We start from the raw sequence: 20,647 nt of genomic DNA, 5'->3' as shown, positions 1-20,647 counted from the left end.
TTATGAAATTATCTTTAATTTGATATATGTTATATGAATTTAAAGTGTTGAGATTTCTTTTAAAAGTTAGTTATAACTAAACATGTAGTTAATTGACATTAATACCCCGGTTGATATATTTTGGAATTAATCTTATGGCCTTATTGACGTTTTTCGTTGATCGTATTGACATTTAGAGCAACTCCAAGGGGGAAGGTAAATGAGAAGGTAATATACCTTTTTCAATTTTGAGGAGGTATCTTTACCTCTCCATGGAAGAGAAGGTAAAATAGAAAAATTGTTTTTGAGATTGGCGGGAGAGAGCAGCGGCAAAATCTCAACAATAAAATGTTGGCGGGAGATAGAAGCAGCAAAATCTTCGCCTTCAAATATCTTCGTCAGGATACAACCCTCTCTCCTGTAAGAACAACTCGAGCAATGGGAACACCAGATGCATGTCCCGATTAGGTGCTATCCGCGGCCTCAGGTCATACTTCGACGCCATGGTCTCCGATTACTGAGTGATGCGGTGGCGGCGGTGGGAACCCTTCATTGATGCTGGAACTAAAATTGGGAACTAGGGTTTTCGCAGTAATATGGAATAGCAACAAAAAAAATATATCAAAATTTAAGTGGTCCTCTAAAAAAGAGCAACGCAATAGATTAATTTAGTTATATGGCCCTGGGCTTTTGTTATTAAAATTTATTTTTGAAACTAACATTTTAGAAAATAATCTTTTACCTTTTCAATATACCTTTTATCCTTGGAGTTGATTACTTTTTGGGAATGTATATTGCACTTTTTGGGAAGGTATAACCATGATATACCCTTTTTATTTACCTCCCCCCCTTGGAGTTGCTCTTAGGGATTAATGATCTAAGCCCTTAATTTGAATATCTAATGGCTATTATTTAGTTGTAGTTAGCAATTAAGTTATGAGTTAGCAATATAACACTCTCAATTTGGGGATAGTCGAAAATTAGCAAAACAATATAAATGTCACATTATATAATTATAAAACTTATAATTACATCTCATATTCTATTAACTCATAGCCTGGCTGTGAGTACTTATTTAGCTTATCTTACTTTGCTTCTATATAGATTGCTTTTAGGAAGCAAATTTTTACAAGTTTGCTTCAAATACTAGTTCTGCAACCGAAATGTAGGGATTGCCATGAGATGATTGACCCTTGAAACAACAAGGCCAAATTCCTCATTCATGTCTAGCTCGTTTGGCGACATATCATTTGGGAGCTGCCAATCGAAGCAGTGGACTAACTGTGACACGATCAGTCGAACTTGGATGAGCCCCAGTTGGATACCGGGGCAACCTCTCCTCCCAGCGCCAAATGGGAGGAGCTGGAAATGTTTTCCTCTAACATCGATGTCACTGCCAGTGAACCTCTCCGGAATGAACATCTCCGGATCAGTCCATACATTTGGATCGCGCCCAATTGCATATGTGTTGATGAGTATTCTTGAATCTTTCGTTATGTCATAGCCATTAACCTTGCTGTCTTCCCTGGAATAGTGAGGTATCAACAGCGGAGCCACTGGATGCAGCCTAAAGCTTTCCTTTACAACCATGTCGAGATATTCGAGTTGGTCCAGGTCAGACTCCTCCACCATCCTCTTTAATCCCACAACTTGTTCCAACTCTTTCTGTAGTTTCTTCATAACTGTTGGATTTCTCATCAGTTCGGAGAGCATCCACTCAACTGATGCTGCTGATGTATCCATTGAGGCTAGGAGCAAATCCTGCAAATGAAATTCATCATCAACTAATGTTTATCCAAACAAGATGAAGAATTATTCTTTGGACCATGTGCTTACCAGCATAATGGCCTTGATGTTACGTCTGTCAAACTGAAATTCAGATTCTCCACGTTGCATTATGGACATCATGGTATCAACAATATCTTTGGCCTGCTCAGGACGGTCCCCTGCTCGAACATGGTCTTCTATAACTCTCTCAAAGAAATCATCAAATACTTTTGCGACTGCCTTCATCCTCCTTGTCAGCCCTTGCAGATCCAAGACTCCAAGGAAAGGAATGTAATCACCCAAATTGGGAGCCGCTATTAGTTTCATCACCTCTTGGATCACAGCTTTGAAGCCTCTGTCATCTATGTCTTCGTCATCATATTTCTTACCAAACACCATTCTGCAGCTCATCTCTGCGGTCAGGGATGCGACCTTGGCACTAAGATCGACAGCAACGTGTAGTCTGGAAGCATCCTTGAGCGATTCAGCAAGAAGACCAAGCTCTTCCCTTCTCATAGATCGGAAAGAATTGATCTTAAGAGTGCTGAGCATCTCCAAGGTGAATAGCTTGCGCATGTTCCGCCAATACGGACTGTAAGCCCCAAATCCCAGATTCCTCTGACCCCATGCGAGATACTTAAAACCCTGCTGAGGTGGTCTGCTGGCGAAAACCAGGTCATGCGTCTTGAGGAAAAGCTCAGCTGCCTTAGGAGATGAAACGACGATGATTGGAGCGAACCCAAATCGCATGTACATAATGGGGCCGTGGTCTTTGGCAATCCTTTGCAGATCGTGGTGGGGATTCTTCCCCAGCATGTGTAGATTTCCCAGAATAGGGATCCCTTTTGGACCTGGAGGCAGCTTCTTCTTCCTCCTCGTTGCCAACGAAGCCAAAGAACCAGCTACAATGGCCATAACCATAAGCCAAAACCAAGTAAGTTCCATATTTTTTTTTGCTAAAGTTACTGTATGATTGAGGATTGATACAATCTCTGAGTTGCTTGTTTGAATGGATTTATAGACGTGTGTTTCCATTCATATCATTTCTGCTTCGTCTTTTCCATGTACATGAATTTAATATTATTGTGGGCTTGCCTACCATTTTTAATGTCTAGTGATCCATCTACTTCTTAGTACAAATTAATTACTAGTACTATATACTTCTTCGAGCATCCTAAGGTTATTTAAGCTTAATCATGCCTAATCGATCATTTTAATTGTTAACTCAACACACAAGGCTCACACACTCGATATGAACACACACAGAGAGAACACACACTAATTTAATGAAGAGAGTAGTTTCTTGGAGAAAATGGAATTCTCTTTATTGATTGAATACTAATAGCACCTGCATCGCTGTCTTGATGCGGGCTCGGTCTCGTCTCGGCCAGACAAGATCGCATCAAGACAGCGATGCGGGAGCTCCGTCTCGTCCCGTCGCGTCTCACATTCCGTTCGTCCGTGACGCCCACTCGCCGGCACGCGAGTGAGCGTCGTTTATATCCGTTGAAAAAAATGTTTTTTTTCAAAAATTTTGAAAAAAAAAATCGAAAATTAAAAAAACAATCCCCATAAATACTAGCTGTTTATATTCGTTTTTTTTCAAATTTTTTATTTTTTTTCTATTTTTTTAAGCCCCCAATCACTTCTATAAATATCAAATCATTCCTACAAATTATCCATCATAAAAAAAAACTCTCTATTCTCACTCAAACACTCTACATTCTTCATCTCAAAACATTATTCTTCTCCCAAATTTAATCCATTCATGGATCCATTTGAGCAATGCATCGAATGATAGAAGAATCGCTAGAAGCAGATCGACGTAGGGAGGAGGAGGAAGCCACGGCGCCTCAAAAAGCGACCCCGAAAATACATCCATCGTGACCGGGAGGAAGCCGACGCAAGGTTGGTACTAGATTACTTTTGTGAGAACCCGGTATGGGGAGATGCCTACTTTCGTCGCCGTTTCCGCATGCGGCGGGAGCTATTTCTGCATATCACAAATACATTGTTGGCCCGGGAAGAGTACTTCCAAGAAGGGTTCGACGTTATTGGCCGTTCCAGTCTCACGACGCTCCAGAAATGTACTGCAGCAATCCGTCAGCTTGCTACTCGACAAACGGCGGATTTGTTCGACGAGTACCTGCACATTAGGGACGGCACTGAGACTGTATTTGACGAACTTCTGCAAAAGCGTCCAGACAACCTTCACCGACGAATTTCTCAAGAAACCAAGCACACGCAAATTGTTAGTTTCTGCTCTGACTTCACAAAACAGTGCACGGATTTCCCGGGATGCTTGGCAACGTCGATTGCATGCATTGACAATGGAAGAATTGCCATGTGGCGTGGAGGGGATCATACACGAGCGGCCACAAAGGCACCCACCCCACCGCTATACTTGAGGCCGTTGCTGACTACCGGCTATGGATTTGGCATGCGTTTTTCGGGGTCCTCGGATCGAACAACGATGTCAACGCGCTTAACCAATCCGACCTCTTCAGCGAAGTTTTGAATGGTAAAGCGCTGGCCATCAACTTCACCGCTAACAACCGCAAGTATAAAATGGGGTACTATCTTGCCGACGACATCTATCTGAAGTGGCCAACCTTCGTGAAGACATTCAACAGGCCGATAAACGAAAAATAGGCTCTTTTTGCGAAGAAGCAAGAGACTGCTCGCAAGGATGTGGAAGAGCGTCGGGATTCTACAAGCTTGATTCAACATTATCAAATCCCCGGCTCGTACGTGGTTTATGAAAAATATGGTCGACATCATGTATATGTGCATAATCTTGCATAACATGATTGTCGCCGACGAAGGACCTAATGCGGGAAATTGGTTCAACCCTGAAACCCCGAGAAGCTCTACCGCAAGTAGTCCGCCTCGCAGTGGAGTGCATCCGTCTTTGCAAGAGCAGCTGTGTGTTCGGGCAAGGACACATGATTCTATCGCCCACGCCCAACTCCAGGAGGTTCTAATGGAGCACATTTGGGAAAAAATTGGCAATCGTTAGACGATCATCGCATCACTTTCCATGATTATGCGGATTTCAATAAATTGTAATATTAGGATTTCAATTATGTATTTTTCGTATTTTCGGATGTTGTAATTTTTGTGATTTTTAATGATTTTATGAATTATTAGTACTCCCTCCGTTTCGCCATAGTTGAGGCGAAACTTTTTGGCACGGAGTTTTAGAAATGAATATTGGATGTGTTAAATAAATAGATAACAAAGTAAGAGAGAGGAAAAGGTAGAGAGAATACCGTATAAAGTGAATAAAGTAGAGAGAATAAAGTAAGAGAGAGTAAAGTAAGAAAGAGAAAAAAGTTATCATATAGGGAAATGACTCAACTATGAAGAAACATCCCGAAATGGTAAAATGACTCCACTATAGTGAAACAGAGGGAGTATTAATTTAATATTTCAATGAAATATTAATTGAATTTGTTGGAAATAAAAATAAAAAATGCAATTGAATGAATAGTTAAGGGATGAGATGATTAAGAGATAGAGGGGTGCGGTTGCTGTCTCTTAGTTAAGAAATGGGATAAAAGTACAGTGGGACCCATGTATATGAAGTTAATGTTATTGTGGGCTTGCCTACCATCTTTTAATGTCTAGTGATCCTTCTACTTCTTCGTACAAATTAATTATTATGTACTTCTTCGAGCATCCTAAGGTTATTTAAGCTTAATCAGGCTTAATCGATCATTCTAATTGTTAACTCAGCATACAAGGCTCACACACTCGGTATGAATACACACAGAGAGAACACACACTAATTTGATGCAGAGAGAGTAGTTTCTTGGAGAAAAGAGAATTCTCTTTATTGATTGAATACTAACTACAAGCTACAAGTAAAACTACTAGTATTTAATTAGTTGAAACAAAATGGTAACTGCTCCTAATCGAATTGGAGCCAAGAATCAAGAACTAGAGCTTTAACAGCTCATACCCTAACATAATAACTAACTCTAATGGCTAGTTTCTGATTCTCTCTTTTATCCTTTAATTCTTCATGTTTAGAGCTGAGTGTGGACTCATTTCTTACAATTCTCCACCTGAGTACACACTTTAGTTCTTGCCGCAAACCTTGATAGCTCCTTGCAATGATTAAACTTGTCTCTTCCTAGAGACTTGGTGAGCATGTCAGCTTGATTGTGCAAGGTGTCAATCTTGACCACCTTCACTCTTCGCTTCTCAGTCTCTTCTCTGATTAAATGTAGTCTCGCATCTATGTGATTACTACTCTCATGAAAATACTGATGTCTAGCTAAGCACATAGCTGAGCTACTGTCACAATGGACAACCATGGTTTTCTGATCAAAACCAAAATCTGAAATAACACCATGAATCCAAAAGCTATCTTGCACAGCTAATGTTAGTGCCATATATTCTGCCTCTGTTGTTGATAAGGCAACAACATTCTGTCTGACTTCCAACTAACCACTGGTCCAAACATAGAAACAAATAGCCAGCTTGAGACTTTCTATTATCAAAATTAGTAGCATAATCTGCATTACAGTAGCCCACCACTACTTCCTCACCCTCATTATAAGCTTGTTTGAATGGATTTCATAGATGTGTGTTTCCATTCATATCATTTTTGCTACGTCCTTTCCATATATATGAATTTAATGTTAATGTGGGCTTGCCTACCATCTTTTAATGTTTAGTCATCCATCCACTTCTTCGTACAAATTAATTACTCCCTCCGTCCCTTAAAATTTGTCATCTATTTCCTTTTTCGTCCATTGCTAAAAATTTGTCACCTTCCACTTTTACCACTTTTGGTAGTAGACCCCACATTCCACTAACTCATTCCCACTCACATTTTATTTTAAAACTAATATATAAAAGTAGGACCCACATGCCACCAACTTTTTCAACCCACTTTTTATTACATTTCTTAAAACCCGTGTCGGGTCAAATGGTGCCAAATTTTAAGGGATGGAGGGAGTATTATATACTTCTTCTAGCATCTTAAGGTTATTTAAACTTAATCAGGCCTAATCAATCATTCTAATTGAAATTTATGTTTGAACTAATACATTGATAGTCTTGATCTCAACTACCAAATGCATTTGGGTTAATAAATTGTCGCATAGAAAAGGGAGAGTGCATGAAAGAAAGATTGTATGTAATGTGAGTGTATATATGTGGAGAAAAAAAGTGAAAGTATGAGTGGAAGAGTTAGATAACGAAAATACCGTCCACAGTCAATAGTCTTGTTTTTCACTTTGGGGCGTCGCTGGTCACTCTGATGTATAAAAAAAATTCTGAAGAAGACAACGTCAACCAATACCGTTTTGAGATTTTGTAACTTTAATTTGTGAAACTACAATTTTACCCTGCATTAATGTCTTAAAGGAAAAATTTTATTCTCATTTCGTTCATTTGCTCTTATGGATTCATCTCCCTCCAAAATTATTTTCTAGAACGCCATTGGTTGATATTGACATAGATCAAATTTATCAAATCATTTGTTCCATTTTTATGGATTACATGAAAAATAAGTAAGTTAGGAATATGTAAACTAGCTAACTGAGAAACAAATTCCTAAATCAAACTATACATTAAACAACAAAACTAATACTCCCTCAGTCCTACTTTAGGAATAACACTGAAGAACAAAACTAAAGAAGAAAAAACAATCATTTTTAGGTGCAAAATTAATAAACCATCAATATTAGGTGCAATAGTAATAAACTAATTATTTATTGTTTTTGCACTTACGTAACTGAACTAGCTTCGGAAATTGAAAATTATGTAGATAAAACATTAATGTTTCTTAATAATATGGCTGGCTGTGTCTGAAATCTTAAAGTAATTATGCCAACAATAACAGTACTTATATACGAGTAATACTTACAATCAAGTTTTAAATTAGTGGAAAAACTAAAATCATACTGTATAAAAGTTTAAAGTTGTGAAGTTTATGATCAATTGTTCAAATATTTAATTAACACTTCACCGAGCTAAATTAGCTTATATTTTGGGGATAGTGGAAAATTAGCAAAACAATATAAATGTCACATTATATAATTATATAAACTTATAATTACATCTCATATTCTATTCACTTGTTTAATTCTATATCCTGAGTTCGTTTGATTCAAAATTGAAGCGAGAGATATATTTAGGCGTTTCCTCTATCTCCGTTGTTAAAGGTTAATTGTCGTTTGTTTGCCTCAGCAATCCTTGTTTGCGTTCTTGATTCAAGATTATAGATAAATGTGGAGCGGTTTTCTGTGTGGGGGATTGTTTGGAGTTGTGTCTGTGTACTGTGCATATTTAAGATTGCCCGCGACGTGTTTGATAAATTGTGAATCACTTATACTTGATTCTTCTGTTATAATCCTACTCTAAATTGTGCTTGTACTGAACATAGTTAAAGAAAAATGCATGATTTCATATTTCAGCTGAACAACTATGCAATAATCAAACATGACTTGATATAATATTGATATCTTATAGCCTGGCTTTGAGTACTTATTTAGCTTGTCTTACTTTGCTCCTATATAGATTGTTTTCAGGAAGCAAATTTTTACAAGTTTGCTTCACATGCTAGTTCTGCAACCGAAACGTCGGGATTGCCATGAGATGATTGGCCCTTGAAACAACGAGGCCGAATTCCGCATTCATGTCCAGTTCCTCTGGCGACATATCATTTGGGAGCTGCCAATCGAAGCAGTAGACTAACTGTGACACGATCAGTCGAACTTGGATGAGCCCCAGTTGCATTCCGGGGCAACCTCTCCTCCCAGCGCCAAATGGGAGGAGCTGGAAATGCTGTCCCTTAACATCAATGTCACTGCCAATGAACCTTTCTGGAAAGAACATCTCTGGATCAGTCCATACATTTGGATCGCGCCCAATCGCGTATGTGTTGATGAGTATTCTTGATCCTTTCGGTATGTCATAGCCATTAACCTTGCTGTCTTCCCTGGAATAGTGAGGAATCAACAGTGGACCAACTGGATGCAGCCTGAAGGCTTCCTTTACAACCATGTCGAGATACTCGAGCTGGTCGAGATCAGACTCCTCAACCATCCTCTTCAATCCCACCACTTGTTCCAACTCTTTCTGTACTTTCTTCATAACTGTTGGATTTCTCAACAGTTCGGAGAGTATCCACTCAACTGATGCTGATGCTGTGTCCATTGAACCTATGAGCAAGTCCTGCACATGTAACTCTTCCTTTACTCATTACATTTCTAAACAAGAAGTAGAATTATTTATTGGACCATGTGCTTACCAGCATAATAGCCTTGATATTACGTCGGTCGAACTGAAACTCACATTCTCCACTTTGCAGAATGGACATCATGGTATCAACAATGTCTTTGGCCTGCTCAGGACAATCCCCTGTTCGAACATGGTCTTCTATAACCTTCTCAAAGAAAACATCAAAAACTTTTCGGAGTGCCTTCATCTTCCTTGTCAGCCCTTGAAGATCCAAGACTCCAAGGAAAGGAAGGTAATCACCCAAGTTGGGAGCTCCTAATAGTGTTATCACTTCTTGGAGCACACCTTTGAAGCCTCTCTCATCTATGTCTTTCTCAGCGTATTTCTTGCCAAACACCAATCTGCAGCTCATCCCTGCCGCTAGGGACGAGACCTTGGCACTAAGATCGACAGCAGCGTGTAGTCTGGAAGCTTCCGTGAGGGATTCAACAAAAAGACCGAGCTCTTCCCTTCTCATAGGCCGGAAAGAATTGATCTTGAGGTTGCTGAGCAGCTCTAAGGTGCATAGCTTGCGCATGTTCCGCCAATACGATCCGTAAGCCCCAAATGCCAGATTCCTCTGATCCCATGAGAGATACTTAGAAGCCTGATGAGGTGGTCTGCTGGCAAAAACAAGATCGTGTGTTTTGAGGAAAAGCTCAGCTGCCTCAGGAGATGAAACGATGATGTTTGGAACGAACCCAAATCGCATGTACATAATCGGGCCGTGATCTTTGGCAATCCTGTGCAGGTCATGGTGAGGATTCTTCCCCAGCATGTGTAGATGTCCCAGAATAGGGATCCCTTTTGGACCTGGAGGCAGCTTCTTCTTTGTCCTAGTTGCCAACGAAGCCAAAGAACCAGCTAAAATGGCCACGGCCATAAGCCAAAACCAAGTAAGTTCCATTGTTTTTGCTAAAGTTATTGTGTGATTGAGGGTTGATACAATAAACTAGTTTCAATGGATTTAATATGGGCTTGCTTACCATCTTTTTATGTCTATCTACTTCTTCGTAAAGTAAGAGAGAAAAATAAAGTAGAGAGAAAGATGTTTCCATTTTTAGTAATGGGTCAACTTGGTTTGAACAAACACCAAAATGGAAAGTGAGTCATCTTTAATGGGATGATTGTTTTGATCGTCTCAACTTATTTGAGATGATTGTTTTGACCGTGTAATTTAAAAATTGATATTTAAAGGTTACGGAGTAAACTATAAAATAAAATAAAGTAGGAGAGGGAAAGAAAAATAGATAAGATAATACTCCTTCCACTCCGTACCATTAGAAATGCACTCTTTCCTTTTTAGTTTGTCCTATAAGAATATTCACTTTCTAATTTTAGAAACTCTTCTCTCTAATAAGATGAGACCTATTTTCCACTAACAATATATTAATTACTTTTTCTCTCTACCTCTCTCTTTCTTTACCAATTTTGCATTAAAACTCGTACTGAACCCAAAGTGCATATTCTTTTGGGATGGGGGAGTAGAGTTTTTGCAAAAAAAAGAAATAGTGCAAGTAGTTTGGGATGTCCTGAAATGGAATACGGTTTTAGTAGTTTGGGACGGAGTGAGTAATTATTACTCCCTCCGTCCGTGAAATGTTGTCTAGTTTTTCCACTTTGATTCGTCCGTGAAATGTTGTCCAATTTATTTATTTTTTCATTTTTTGGTAAATGGACTTTATTGTCCACTAACTCATTACATTCACATCTTATTATAAAACTACTTCCTCCGTCCCACGTTACTTAAATCGTTTCTTTTCGGCACGAGATTTAAGAAAGTTGTGTTGAGTGAGTTGAATAAAGTATAATAAAGTAGAGAGACTAAAGTAAAAGAAAGAATAAAGTAGGTGTGATTAGATATTTTGTTTTTAGCCATAAAAAGAAATGATTCAAGTAACTTGGAACAACCTAAAATGTAATACGACTCCAAGTAACTTGGGACAGAGGGAGTAATATATAAATGTGGGACTTGCATTCCACTAACTTTTTGAACTTATTTTTTTCATATTTCTTAGAATCCGTGTCTAGTCAAACTTGGATAATATTTTGCGGACGAAAGAAGTATACAAATTTTTTATTGTAATTATTATGTCGAGCTTTTTCGAACTAATTTTTTAATTATTTTTTATCTTTATCTATCCCTATTTTACTAATTTTGTCTGCAAATGGAAAGGTTGAAAATATTAGGCATTAAGGTTTTTTTAATCCAAAAATTAAAGTTAAAATAGTAACATTGGACTCGAAGATTGTTCGGGGATAGAATACAATTATTAAATTTTCAAATAAATCACCTAATGGTTCCTTTTCAACCTTAAAATCATCGAAAATTCTGATTAGAGAATTCTTAATTTGACTTGGAATAGTAATCTATGGATGATTTATCCATTTCTTTATGTATGAATGGAGAAGAAAAAACGATTACGGATATGCTTCAATTATTTTCTTCCAATGAATGTTCGGGGATAGAATACAATTATTAAAATTTTCAAATTAAATCACCTAATGGTTCCTATCAACCTTAAAATCATCGATAATTCTGATTAGAGGATTCCAAATTTGACTTGGAATAGTACTCTATGGATTATTGATATATGAATGGAGAAGAAAAAACGATTAGGGATATGCTTCAATTATTCATCGTATAATATGTTTATACAAAATTAACTAAAAGCAAGCTACTACTCCATCTGTCCCCGATTAAGTATCGTATTTTATCATTTTCATCTGTCCTTTATTAAAAATTTTATTTCACTTTAATCATGAATAGTAAATAAGTCTCATATTCCATATTCTACTTATGTTTTATTATAAAATAAATACTCTGTATATATAATGAAACTTATATTTCATTAACATATTAATATTAAATCTTTAGACTCTCCTATTTCAAGACACCGTCTTTGACTATAAAGATTAATGAAGTACTATTGCAATAAATGCAATGGAATGAAATTGACAATAGAAATTTGTGAAATTTGTGTTTGCCCTACACAGTGGAAGATTTTTTCGTGACTTCGGTCTCCATGGTTTTCTTTTATTTAAGTTTTCACGTAAAAATTTATATTTCATGTTTTATATTCTATACCAAATTTATTTTCTTGATTTGGTTTAAAATTAAAACATAAACTATTCCACAAAATCTTTGTTTACAATTTATTAGTTCTCTGTACAATCTATTTTACTAGTTCTCTGTACATAGTCGTACATACTTCCTTTGTCCCAAGTGACCAACTTTTCATTTTGGATTATTGCATAAGTGATTGATTTTTTATTTTTTTTTGCAAAAACCACTATCTTTATCTCTTTACTTTATTCACTATTTCCTATTTAATTATCTCTTTCTTAGTACTTTTTTCTCTTTATATCTCATATTTTTTCTTCTCTCATACTTTATTCTTTTCACTTAACTCAATAAATATAATTTTCTTAAATCCCGTGCTAAAAAACTCTTCACTTATAGTGGGAGGCTGGGAGTATAAATGAAGTTACTTAGGTAAATACGAATCTCCCTGAATAAGGAAAATCGAAAATGCACAAATAATAATATGAATAAGAGTAAAGATCAATAAGTGAAACAAAACTATATATGGTAACTATTTTGACGGGTAGAAGAGAGAGAGGGAGAAAGAGCATATAAGTTGTAACCTGGTGTGAACATATGTTATGGAAGATGATGATTCACACCAAATTGAATCTCATACCTTAATCTTAGATGAATAATTATATAATAAAATGACAGTTACTTCTAACTAAAATAAGTCAAAATAATTTCACAATTCAATTGTAAATGAATAATCATTGACAACCACATAAAACTAAGCTAATTTTGTGAATCTTATTGAATCTCTAAACCGTCACAACATGAACTTTAAACTCATGATATGTGATTGATCGGTTAAGAAAACTAAATGAAATTCTCGTGTTGAATAACATTCAAATTTAGGACCAAACCACATAAAACTAAGCTAATTTTGTGAATCTTATTGAATCTCTAAACCGTCACAACATGAACTTAAAACTCATGATATGTGATTGATCGGTTAAAAAAACTAAATGCAATTCTCGTGTTGAATGACATTTAAATTTAGGACCACAAAATCATTCTCAAAGGTTATGAACCATATAATGAATCAAAAGATTTTATGTACTATACAATATTATGTCTCTCTTTTTGTTGTTTACAATAAAAAAATTATACTCCACTTTCTGTACATGTCTTGTTTATCTAGCTATGGAACTCACTAAAATTACTATTTAAATAATTATGGAGTACCATTTTAATTAATCGTGATCTTATTACTCTTTTATATAATCATTTATGCAATGTTATTGACTTAGTTTTGAAATTGAATCACTAAGGTTATGAAGACAGGTCAATGTGGTCATGATTCATGGATATTCATTCTTTAAGTTTATGATTAATTAATTCGAAAAGCATCATTACATGTGACAATTATTGAATTTGATGCTAACAAAAACATGTGATGATTGTGATCACATTAAAAACTGATTTTTTTATGCATTTCATGAATCATGATATTATACTTTAATTAAAGATTAGACAAAATAGATGGAAACTAATATCTGAAATTCATGAACCATGAATAGAAAAATGTTGATCTGAGTAGATGGGAGTGTTAAAGGAATCTTTTTTTGGATGGGGTTGGTGGAATCTGATCAAGCTCCACCTCAACAAATCCCCAATTCCTATATAAATCACACTCTTCACTCCTAAACTATGAAAATCATCATCCATGGGGATTGAAAGGAAGCTTTTAATTGGGGCAAGGCGCTGCCTTTCCACCTCTAATGTCGGACTTCAACGCGCCGCCGCTCCTCCCTCTCTGCCGCCTTTTGACTACGATCCCAAGCCCTACGACGGCCCCCGAGCTGATGAGGTCTTCGAGAAGCGAAAGCGATTCTTGGGCCCCTCCCTTTTCCACTACTACCAGAAGCCTGTAAGCCCTTCTTTCTTGAATTAGGATTTTGAGTTGCATATATGTTTCCATCAATTGATTGATTGATTGATTTTAGGATGTTGTGAATTGATTGTAGTAGTAGTAGGGATTGGATGGATTTGGGATTTTTGGATGTTGTAATGAATTTCAGTTCATTTGCTTTTCAGTAGGGAATGTAGTTTGAAGTAAAGATTGTGTTTTTTTGGGTCAAATTGTGATCTTTGTGAGATTGTGTGTGTGAGATTGGCTCTAGTGGTATTGGTGGTGATGGGTGCTGTTGTTGTATCTTTGGATTGGGACAGTTGAATATAGTTGAAGGGAAGATGCAGTACTTGTTTGATGAAAATGGAAGGCGCTATCTCGATGCGTTTGCAGGCATTGTGACAGTGTCTTGTGGCCATTGCCATCCGGACATCCTCAATGCGATTGTCGAGCAAAGCAGGCTTCTTCAGCACGCCACCACGATATACCTACATCACGCCATTGGTGATTTTGCAGAGGCGCTAGCATCTAAAATGCCCGGAAATCTGAAGGTAATCCCAATCATCCGGATTTTGTGTAAAGGTGCCTAAATCAATGTATAAGACATGTTTTGTAGTTTACTAGTTTAGTCGTCTGAAACATATGTGATTTATGGAATGTGAATAGCTTTATTCCTCAATTCAACCATTGTTGATGTTTTGCTATATTATGTCTTATGGATAATGTCTAAAATCTTCGTGGTATCATTGGCATGCTCACTTGTGCCATTGACATGTACTTTCGATAAAATTCTTCTTGGGATGCAGGTTGTGTATTTTGTAAATTCAGGGACTGAAGCCAACGAGCTTGCTATGCTGATGGCTCGACTGTACAGTGGAAACCTTGGCATGATTGCATTGAGGAATGCATACCATGGTGGAAGTTCTAATACGATAGGGTTGACGGCTCTCAACACGTGGAAGTATCCTATTCCTCAGGTTTGTTGTTAATCCCAGGTTAACTATGTCCTTTTTCAACGAAATAGTTCTCTGTGTTTTTATGACAAATTGGGACCTTAGAGCAAATATGCTACTATATGTGGATGCATTTGACCATTGTTTTGTAGTGTAATCGGACTTTATTGATTATGCTTCCTTCATAAAAGCCAATCTGTATTTAATAACTTGAGTAGTTATGCACCTTCAGAAACCAGATTGCTCATATATGCATCTTTCTTCGCTTCAGTGTCATGTCCACAATGTATTGCATTAGCTGTCTATCTCGATTTATTGAATTCATTGTTTTCACAAACTTGATAGGGTGAGATTCATCATGTTATGAACCCAAACCCATATCGTGGAGTGTTTGGCTCTGATGGCAAGCGCTATGCTGACGAGGTACAAGACCACATCGATCACGGAACATCAGGAAAAGTCGCTGGGTTTATTGCAGAGACGATTCAGGTTGGTTACATCCGATAATACCAAGCATCAACCCTTCTTTACAGCCTCGGTTCTAACTATAGTTCGTTCCTGATAACAGGGTGTTGGTGGAGCAGTCGAGTTAGCCCCTGGATACTTAAAATCGGTCTATGACATTATCCGTAAAGCTGGTGGTGTCTGTATTGCTGATGAGGTGCAAACTGGCTTTGGCCGGACAGGAAGCCACTATTGGGGGTTTGAGACGCAGGGAGTCGTTCCTGATATAGTCACTATGGCCAAGGTCTGTAAATCGGAAGATCTTATCTCTACCTCTTTTCTATTCGACTAACTATTGTCATTTCAAAAACGCAGGGCATAGGTAACGGTCTTCCACTCGGAGCAGTGGTAACAACTCCCGAAATCGCAAGCGTACTGTCTCAGAAAATACAGTTCAACACATTCGGGGGCAACCCAGTCTGCTCGGCTGGTGGACTAGCAGTGCTGCAAGTTCTTGAAAAGGAGAAACGCCAGCGGCACTGTGCGGAGGTTGGCTCTCACATGCTCGGGCGCCTCAGAGAACTGCAACAAAAGCACGATAGTAGGTTCCCTTCACCACTCTGTCGTAAGATTTTCTCATGTGCTGATGCTTATTTGCCATTCTGTAGTAATCGGGGACGTGAGGGGAAGCGGCTTAATGGTGGGGATAGAACTCGTGTCTGACCGGGAGAAGAAGACACCCGCCAAGGCAGAAACTGCTGTTCTATTTGAAAGCCTTAGAGGTTGGTTTGCACTAACTTGTTGATAGATAGGACGCGATGAGTTATGCTAATGAAACGAGTTTTTTGGTGGCTGTAGAGCTCGGGATCTTGGTCGGGAAAGGCGGGCTTCATGGGAATGTTTTCAGGATAAAGCCACCAATGTGTTTTGGCAAAGATGATGCTGGTTAGTCTCTCTCTCTCTCTCCCTCCCTCTCTATTTCTGTTGGATTTGTGATGGAGTTTTGAGATGATGGAATTGATGCAGATTTCTTGGTGGATGGACTGGACTATGCCATGTCCAAGCTCTGAAACTGGATTGTGTTCAATCTAATCTCACTTTTGTGAAAAAATAAACTTGTTTGGCTTATGTTTCATCTTTCAACTGTTTGTTCTTTGTTGAAGAGATTGTTCAAGTTGTTTGAATTTTCTTCTTATAAGTTTGCAGCTTTCTCTTGTAGTAGTAATTGTTATGCTCAATTTTCTCTAAAGACAAAGTAAACGAAGGAAATAAAAAGGCCAAAACAGAACTAGTTTTGGTGGTTCACACTTTTATTTAAAGGTTATTGGAGCCTAATATCATGAAACATTTCAACAATTTATTTTTGACGAACTTTTAAACTTGGCATGTAATATAACGAACTTAAATAGTTGTTGAATTTTCCAACCAGCGATAGAATTTGGCTACATTAAAATGAAATGGATAAACATATTTGGCTTTAGATACTTTGTAATCATGCCACTATCATTTTTTTCAGCGGTAACAGTATCTGATGCGATGGCGAATGAGATATGGCCATATTCTATTGCCGCTGGAAAAAATTCAATTCACTATCTTAGTTTGTGATATTATACATCAAGTTTAAAGTTTATGTTAAAAAAACAACTTTGTTGAAAAGTTCACCCTTATTTAGATGTCATATTTCTATTTTCATTGGAAAATCTCCCACAAAAGAAATCCACATACTGAATCAAGACATAAAAAGAAAATGTAAAATGAAGTTGCTTTATTTTACACTCTAAATTTACATACTGAATTCCAGACATAAATATACCTTTAAACAAAACAAAAATTATACTCATAAGCAAAAAAAATTAATGTGACACACACTTCCTCCTGATAAATCATCTAATTATATTTACAAATCTTCTATCACAGGAAGCATACCAAAAATGTGCACACAAACATTACGCTAGCTAAATATACACACCACCACATAGGTGATGACAGCTCCGGCAAACTACGACGACTCACGAGGCCGCGACGACCAAAGCGAGCTCAACGCCCGGAGACGTTGAAAGTACTCGCCCAACGCAAGAAGCCCCCGAGCTGCCTGCCGGGTGGTCAGGATCCGCGAAATCTGCTGCAGAGTTTCCTGCCTCAGATGGTCTGCCTGTTTTCCATCATCAAATTTTCAATACGAATTTTTTCGTCGTCGAGGCTAAGGCATTCCAGAATCGAAAAAGGTGTCATGCACGTTACCTGGCCGACGAACCTGACCAGATCATCCAACTTCTCGATGGCAGCACCGACCTGCGGGAGGTAATTCCCTTCACCGAGCTGTTTGGCTATTGCTGCCCCGAGAATTTGGTGGAGCCGGTCCATCCCCTGTGATAACGCGTCTTCTGCTTGCTGACACGATTGCGCGAGATTTCCAAGATCCAGACGTTGTTGCTCGGTTAACGGCTCCAAATGTGGTAACAGAACCTGAGCAACAAACCATATGAATTCTTCGATTTAGAACCATCAACGATTAATGACCACTCGACTTTTTAAAATGTTCGTCCCGGAAAAGAAAGAAGGATTACCTTTAGAAGCTCAGAAGGCCGAAATCCGCCAATCCAGAAGAAAAAGCGCTCGCCCGAGGTTTTCCACATGCCAGACATGAGATAGAAAACATCGATCTTCGCAGCTGTGGCTTTCATTTTGAAAAGATCGAAATAGTGCCTAAGTCCTCCGTCAACGAATATTCGCAGCTCCACATCTCCCATTTCTGGCGAATTCAAAGCATTCCTCAGATCAGCTAGCTGCCTATCTTGCTCTTCCACCCAGTGTCCATACTCGAGTTCGAACGTAGCAATGCCTGCAAAGCAATGAAGCTATAACAGACTAATATTTGTATCAATCCCCTTTTTGCAATCAAACGAACGATAATTTATACGTCACAGAGAATAAGAACTTGGATACGTTTAATAGATCGATTTTCCAGAATACAGATAACATAGAATCGATTTTTGTCTTCTATACTAATGTTTATACATTTAAAGGATGGATGAATCGCATGCGACTAAACGAACCTGGATTCATACTGCCAGCATAAGATAGCGGACTAGCGTCTAAAGCACTTCCAGTGTACATCCCCTGCAGCAGTAAGCACCTTCTATTAACGCGTCGTCAAAAGTAAATACACGGTAAAGTAATTACGCCTGTTTACCTGTTGCCGGGCTCGGCCAAGCTCTTGCTCTAACTGAATTAGTCTTAGTTTACTGCTTTCTAACTGCTGAACATAGGCCTGCAACCAAATTGCAAGTTAGCTCCAAAATCAAGAGGTAAGCTCCTTTTCATCAACGAGCATCGTACCTTTTTCCTTAGACGACTTTTACGAGCAGCCTCACGGTTCTGTGCTAGACGCCTCAATACCTACAACGTTAACTCCAGTTTATCACCACTATTAAGAACATTTAATGAAATGAGAATCGGGAAATGCAGATATCGAGATTTTGGAATGAGATATGCATAAGAAAAGTGCCATTTATCAGGGAAATGTAGACTATACACTTTAACCAAACGAACGAGTGCAGCGGATATGTACCTTATCCGGTGGTTTACTTGCTTCTTGGTCGTATTTATTCGAATGTCCAACGGTTCCATGTGAAGTATCCTCTGACTAGACGCATACGGAAACAAAACAAGTTAGCCAACAAGTTTACAGACACGAGCTACTGTTTTTGTCAATCGTACCTGATTGTCTAGTTTGGGGTCGACCTCCAGAATCATCGGTGGGGATGCATCGAGACAGTTTGTACCTTTAAAATCTCCCCACATACTCATTTGATGGATTGGCTCGTATATCCCCATCCGTCTTGATGGAACGAATTGCGTGGACGTAGAATTCATCATCGTTGGCTGTTTAACGAAGCCAAGAAACGGAACGGAATCAGCCACTCAAGTCGAATATCACATGTCATTAGTCACACAAGAAGGAAGAAGCCATCAAAGTTGAACAGAATTGGATAGCACAAAACATGTAATCAAGCAATCACATTCATTGCATTATAAGACAAGGCAGAAACTCCAAAATCAAGAACTTGAGTGGAAACTACTTTATCATAATGCACAAGGTAGATATTGAATTCAGATTCCACATATCTAATCTATTTTAAATCAATTAATGATCTCAAGAATCTCATTCACAAAATCACAAACAGCATCTGATCCTCACACCTTTTGTGGAAATCAATAATTGAAAACAAACTTATGCAAGTTTAACTCAGCATCTCAAATTGATGATCAAATCAAACATCAAAGCAGTGATAAAAATTGAATCTTGCAATTACAAAGCTCAATAGAGAAGCTAACAAACACCAAAACATACTTGTATTATTGTCTGTGTGAAGGTCAACAAGAGCTAAATTTTGTCAACAAAAGAGAAATTCTTGATCTTGGTTAAAAACCATAGCTTGAAATCCTCTCTATCATGAGAGAAAAAAGTCAAATAAATCAAGAAAAAAAGGATCTTTGAAATGGAAACTTGAGAAAAAAAGAGAACAAATATCAAGAATCTGGTATTGGAAGACAACATGAGGTTCCAGGCTATATTCCTCCCACCCCATTTATCAAATTTTAAATTCTTGAAGATGCAAAAAAAATTATGATTAAACAAAGACTGACCTTTTATTGGAGAGGAGAAAGAGCCCACAATTAGAATAAGCTTAAGCTCAACAAGAAGCAGCAGCCCTCTCTCTCTCTTCAAGCAAGTGAGACTAAATTAAGCTTATTCAAGAATCAAGACTCCATTTTTATTACATGCTGAAGAAGGAGGGGCAGCAGAAAGAGAATATGAATATGATTGTGAACGCAATAGCTATTGGTTTTCAAATTATAATTATATTTAAATAGGAAATCAACTATTCTATTAGTGTGAAGGAATATTATACTACTAGTAGAAGTAATTTGCAGTTAGTGTGTGTGTGTGTGTGTTTATCGTGATGTACAGTAAAATAGATGAGGATTGAGGAGAGAGTAAGGGAATGGAAATTTAATTGGTTAGATTTCCACTAAGAAAGTAACAAAAGTATGTGTATTTGTATTGTAGTATAGAAGTATTGTAATGTGTAATGGTTACACTGTGAATATGCGCACCAGGTCACCCTCACTACATATGTTCATTCGCCCCTCTTGACCTCATCATCCACCTCCCTTACCCCCCCAACCCCCCCACCCACCCAACACCACCAACGACAATTTAATCTACAAATATTAAATAAATGAAAATTTCCGGGATTTTTGTAGAAATTTGGATTTATTTGAAGGTAAGGTCTATGTTGTGTTGATATTTGATAAAAT

At 37.8% G+C, this 20,647-nt stretch overlaps 4 protein-coding genes and 1 long non-coding RNA gene across 6 annotated transcripts; 2 read left to right on the top strand and 3 right to left on the bottom strand.

Annotated features, from left to right (window-relative positions):
- Positions 1-959: 959 nt before the first annotated feature.
- Positions 960-2,740, bottom strand: LOC148930244 (cytochrome P450 71AU50-like). The gene is made up of 2 exons (XM_089068457.1): positions 1,816-2,740; positions 960-1,740 (listed from the first exon to the last, which is right to left on the bottom strand). Exons 1-2 carry the CDS (start codon positions 2,689-2,691, stop codon positions 1,126-1,128), a joined length of 1,491 nt encoding a protein of 496 aa, XP_088924583.1. The 5' UTR covers positions 2,692-2,740; the 3' UTR covers positions 960-1,125.
- Positions 2,741-7,611: 4,871 nt separating this feature from the next.
- LOC148930243 (uncharacterized) lies at positions 7,612-9,459 on the top strand. Its single transcript, XR_016137119.1, has 5 exons — positions 7,612-7,925; positions 8,281-8,637; positions 8,711-8,945; positions 9,074-9,235; positions 9,322-9,459. It is a non-coding gene; the product is annotated as an uncharacterized LOC148930243 (long non-coding RNA).
- LOC125211117 (cytochrome P450 71AU50-like) lies at positions 8,194-9,889 on the bottom strand. Its single transcript, XM_089068458.1, has 2 exons — positions 9,014-9,889; positions 8,194-8,937 (listed from the first exon to the last, which is right to left on the bottom strand). The coding sequence occupies exons 1-2, from the start codon at positions 9,887-9,889 to the stop codon at positions 8,323-8,325; spliced, it is 1,491 nt and encodes a 496-aa protein (XP_088924584.1). The 3' UTR covers positions 8,194-8,322.
- Positions 9,890-13,554: 3,665 nt separating this feature from the next.
- Positions 13,555-16,540, top strand: AGT2 (alanine:glyoxylate aminotransferase 2). The gene is made up of 9 exons (XM_048110815.2): positions 13,555-13,943; positions 14,246-14,476; positions 14,732-14,902; positions 15,224-15,367; positions 15,447-15,626; positions 15,698-15,923; positions 15,991-16,104; positions 16,181-16,267; positions 16,349-16,540. The coding sequence occupies exons 1-9, from the start codon at positions 13,740-13,742 to the stop codon at positions 16,390-16,392; spliced, it is 1,401 nt and encodes a 466-aa protein (XP_047966772.1). The 5' UTR covers positions 13,555-13,739; the 3' UTR covers positions 16,393-16,540.
- Positions 16,541-17,059: 519 nt separating this feature from the next.
- LOC125211119 (TGACG-sequence-specific DNA-binding protein TGA-1A-like) lies at positions 17,060-20,335 on the bottom strand. 2 transcript variants are annotated; one of them, XM_048110816.2, is made up of 9 exons: positions 19,973-20,335; positions 19,043-19,207; positions 18,894-18,968; positions 18,662-18,721; positions 18,516-18,593; positions 18,379-18,442; positions 17,890-18,164; positions 17,564-17,788; positions 17,060-17,474 (listed from the first exon to the last, which is right to left on the bottom strand). In XM_048110816.2, the coding sequence occupies exons 2-9, from the start codon at positions 19,199-19,201 to the stop codon at positions 17,322-17,324; spliced, it is 1,089 nt and encodes a 362-aa protein (XP_047966773.1). In that variant the 5' UTR covers positions 19,202-19,207; positions 19,973-20,335; the 3' UTR covers positions 17,060-17,321. The 2 variants fall into 2 exon arrangements, with proteins under 2 accessions (XP_047966773.1, XP_088924585.1); XM_089068459.1 differs by lacking the exon at positions 19,973-20,335 and adding an exon at positions 19,677-19,819.
- Positions 20,336-20,647: the final 312 nt, after the last annotated feature.

Source organism: Salvia hispanica, chromosome 3 (assembly GCF_029641045.1).
Source record: "Salvia hispanica isolate PSC_SH4W2 chromosome 3, Shi_PSC_v1, whole genome shotgun sequence".
Classification (NCBI taxonomy): domain Eukaryota; kingdom Viridiplantae; phylum Streptophyta; class Magnoliopsida; order Lamiales; family Lamiaceae; genus Salvia; species Salvia hispanica.
The sequence above is the reverse complement of the archived record's forward strand: the minus strand, read 5'-3'. Positions and strand labels throughout refer to the sequence as shown.

Bases quoted from the DNA above. Each gene is read 5' to 3' on its own strand.
- LOC148930244 (XM_089068457.1), bottom strand. From the start codon at position 2,691: ATGGAACTTACTTGGTTTTGGCTTATGGTTATGGCCATTGTAGCTGGT. The intron at 1,741-1,815 runs GTAAGCACATGG...TTTCATTTGCAG, and splicing joins ACATCAAGGCCATTATGCTG to GATTTGCTCCTAGCCTCAAT.
- LOC125211117 (XM_089068458.1), bottom strand. From the start codon at position 9,889: ATGGAACTTACTTGGTTTTGGCTTATGGCCGTGGCCATTTTAGCTGGT. The intron at 8,938-9,013 runs GTAAGCACATGG...TTACATGTGCAG, and splicing joins ATATCAAGGCTATTATGCTG to GACTTGCTCATAGGTTCAAT.
- AGT2 (XM_048110815.2), top strand. From the start codon at position 13,740: ATGGGGATTGAAAGGAAGCTTTTAATTGGGGCAAGGCGCTGCCTTTCC. The intron at 15,627-15,697 runs GTCTGTAAATCG...TCAAAAACGCAG, and splicing joins ATATAGTCACTATGGCCAAG to GGCATAGGTAACGGTCTTCC. The intron at 15,924-15,990 runs GTAGGTTCCCTT...GCCATTCTGTAG, and splicing joins ACTGCAACAAAAGCACGATA to TAATCGGGGACGTGAGGGGA.
- LOC125211119 (XM_048110816.2), bottom strand. From the start codon at position 19,201: ATGATGAATTCTACGTCCACGCAATTCGTTCCATCAAGACGGATGGGG. The intron at 18,165-18,378 runs GTTCGTTTAGTC...ATTGCTTTGCAG, and splicing joins TGCTGGCAGTATGAATCCAG to GCATTGCTACGTTCGAACTC. The intron at 17,475-17,563 runs GTAACGTGCATG...GATGGAAAACAG, and splicing joins TGGTCAGGTTCGTCGGCCAG to GCAGACCATCTGAGGCAGGA.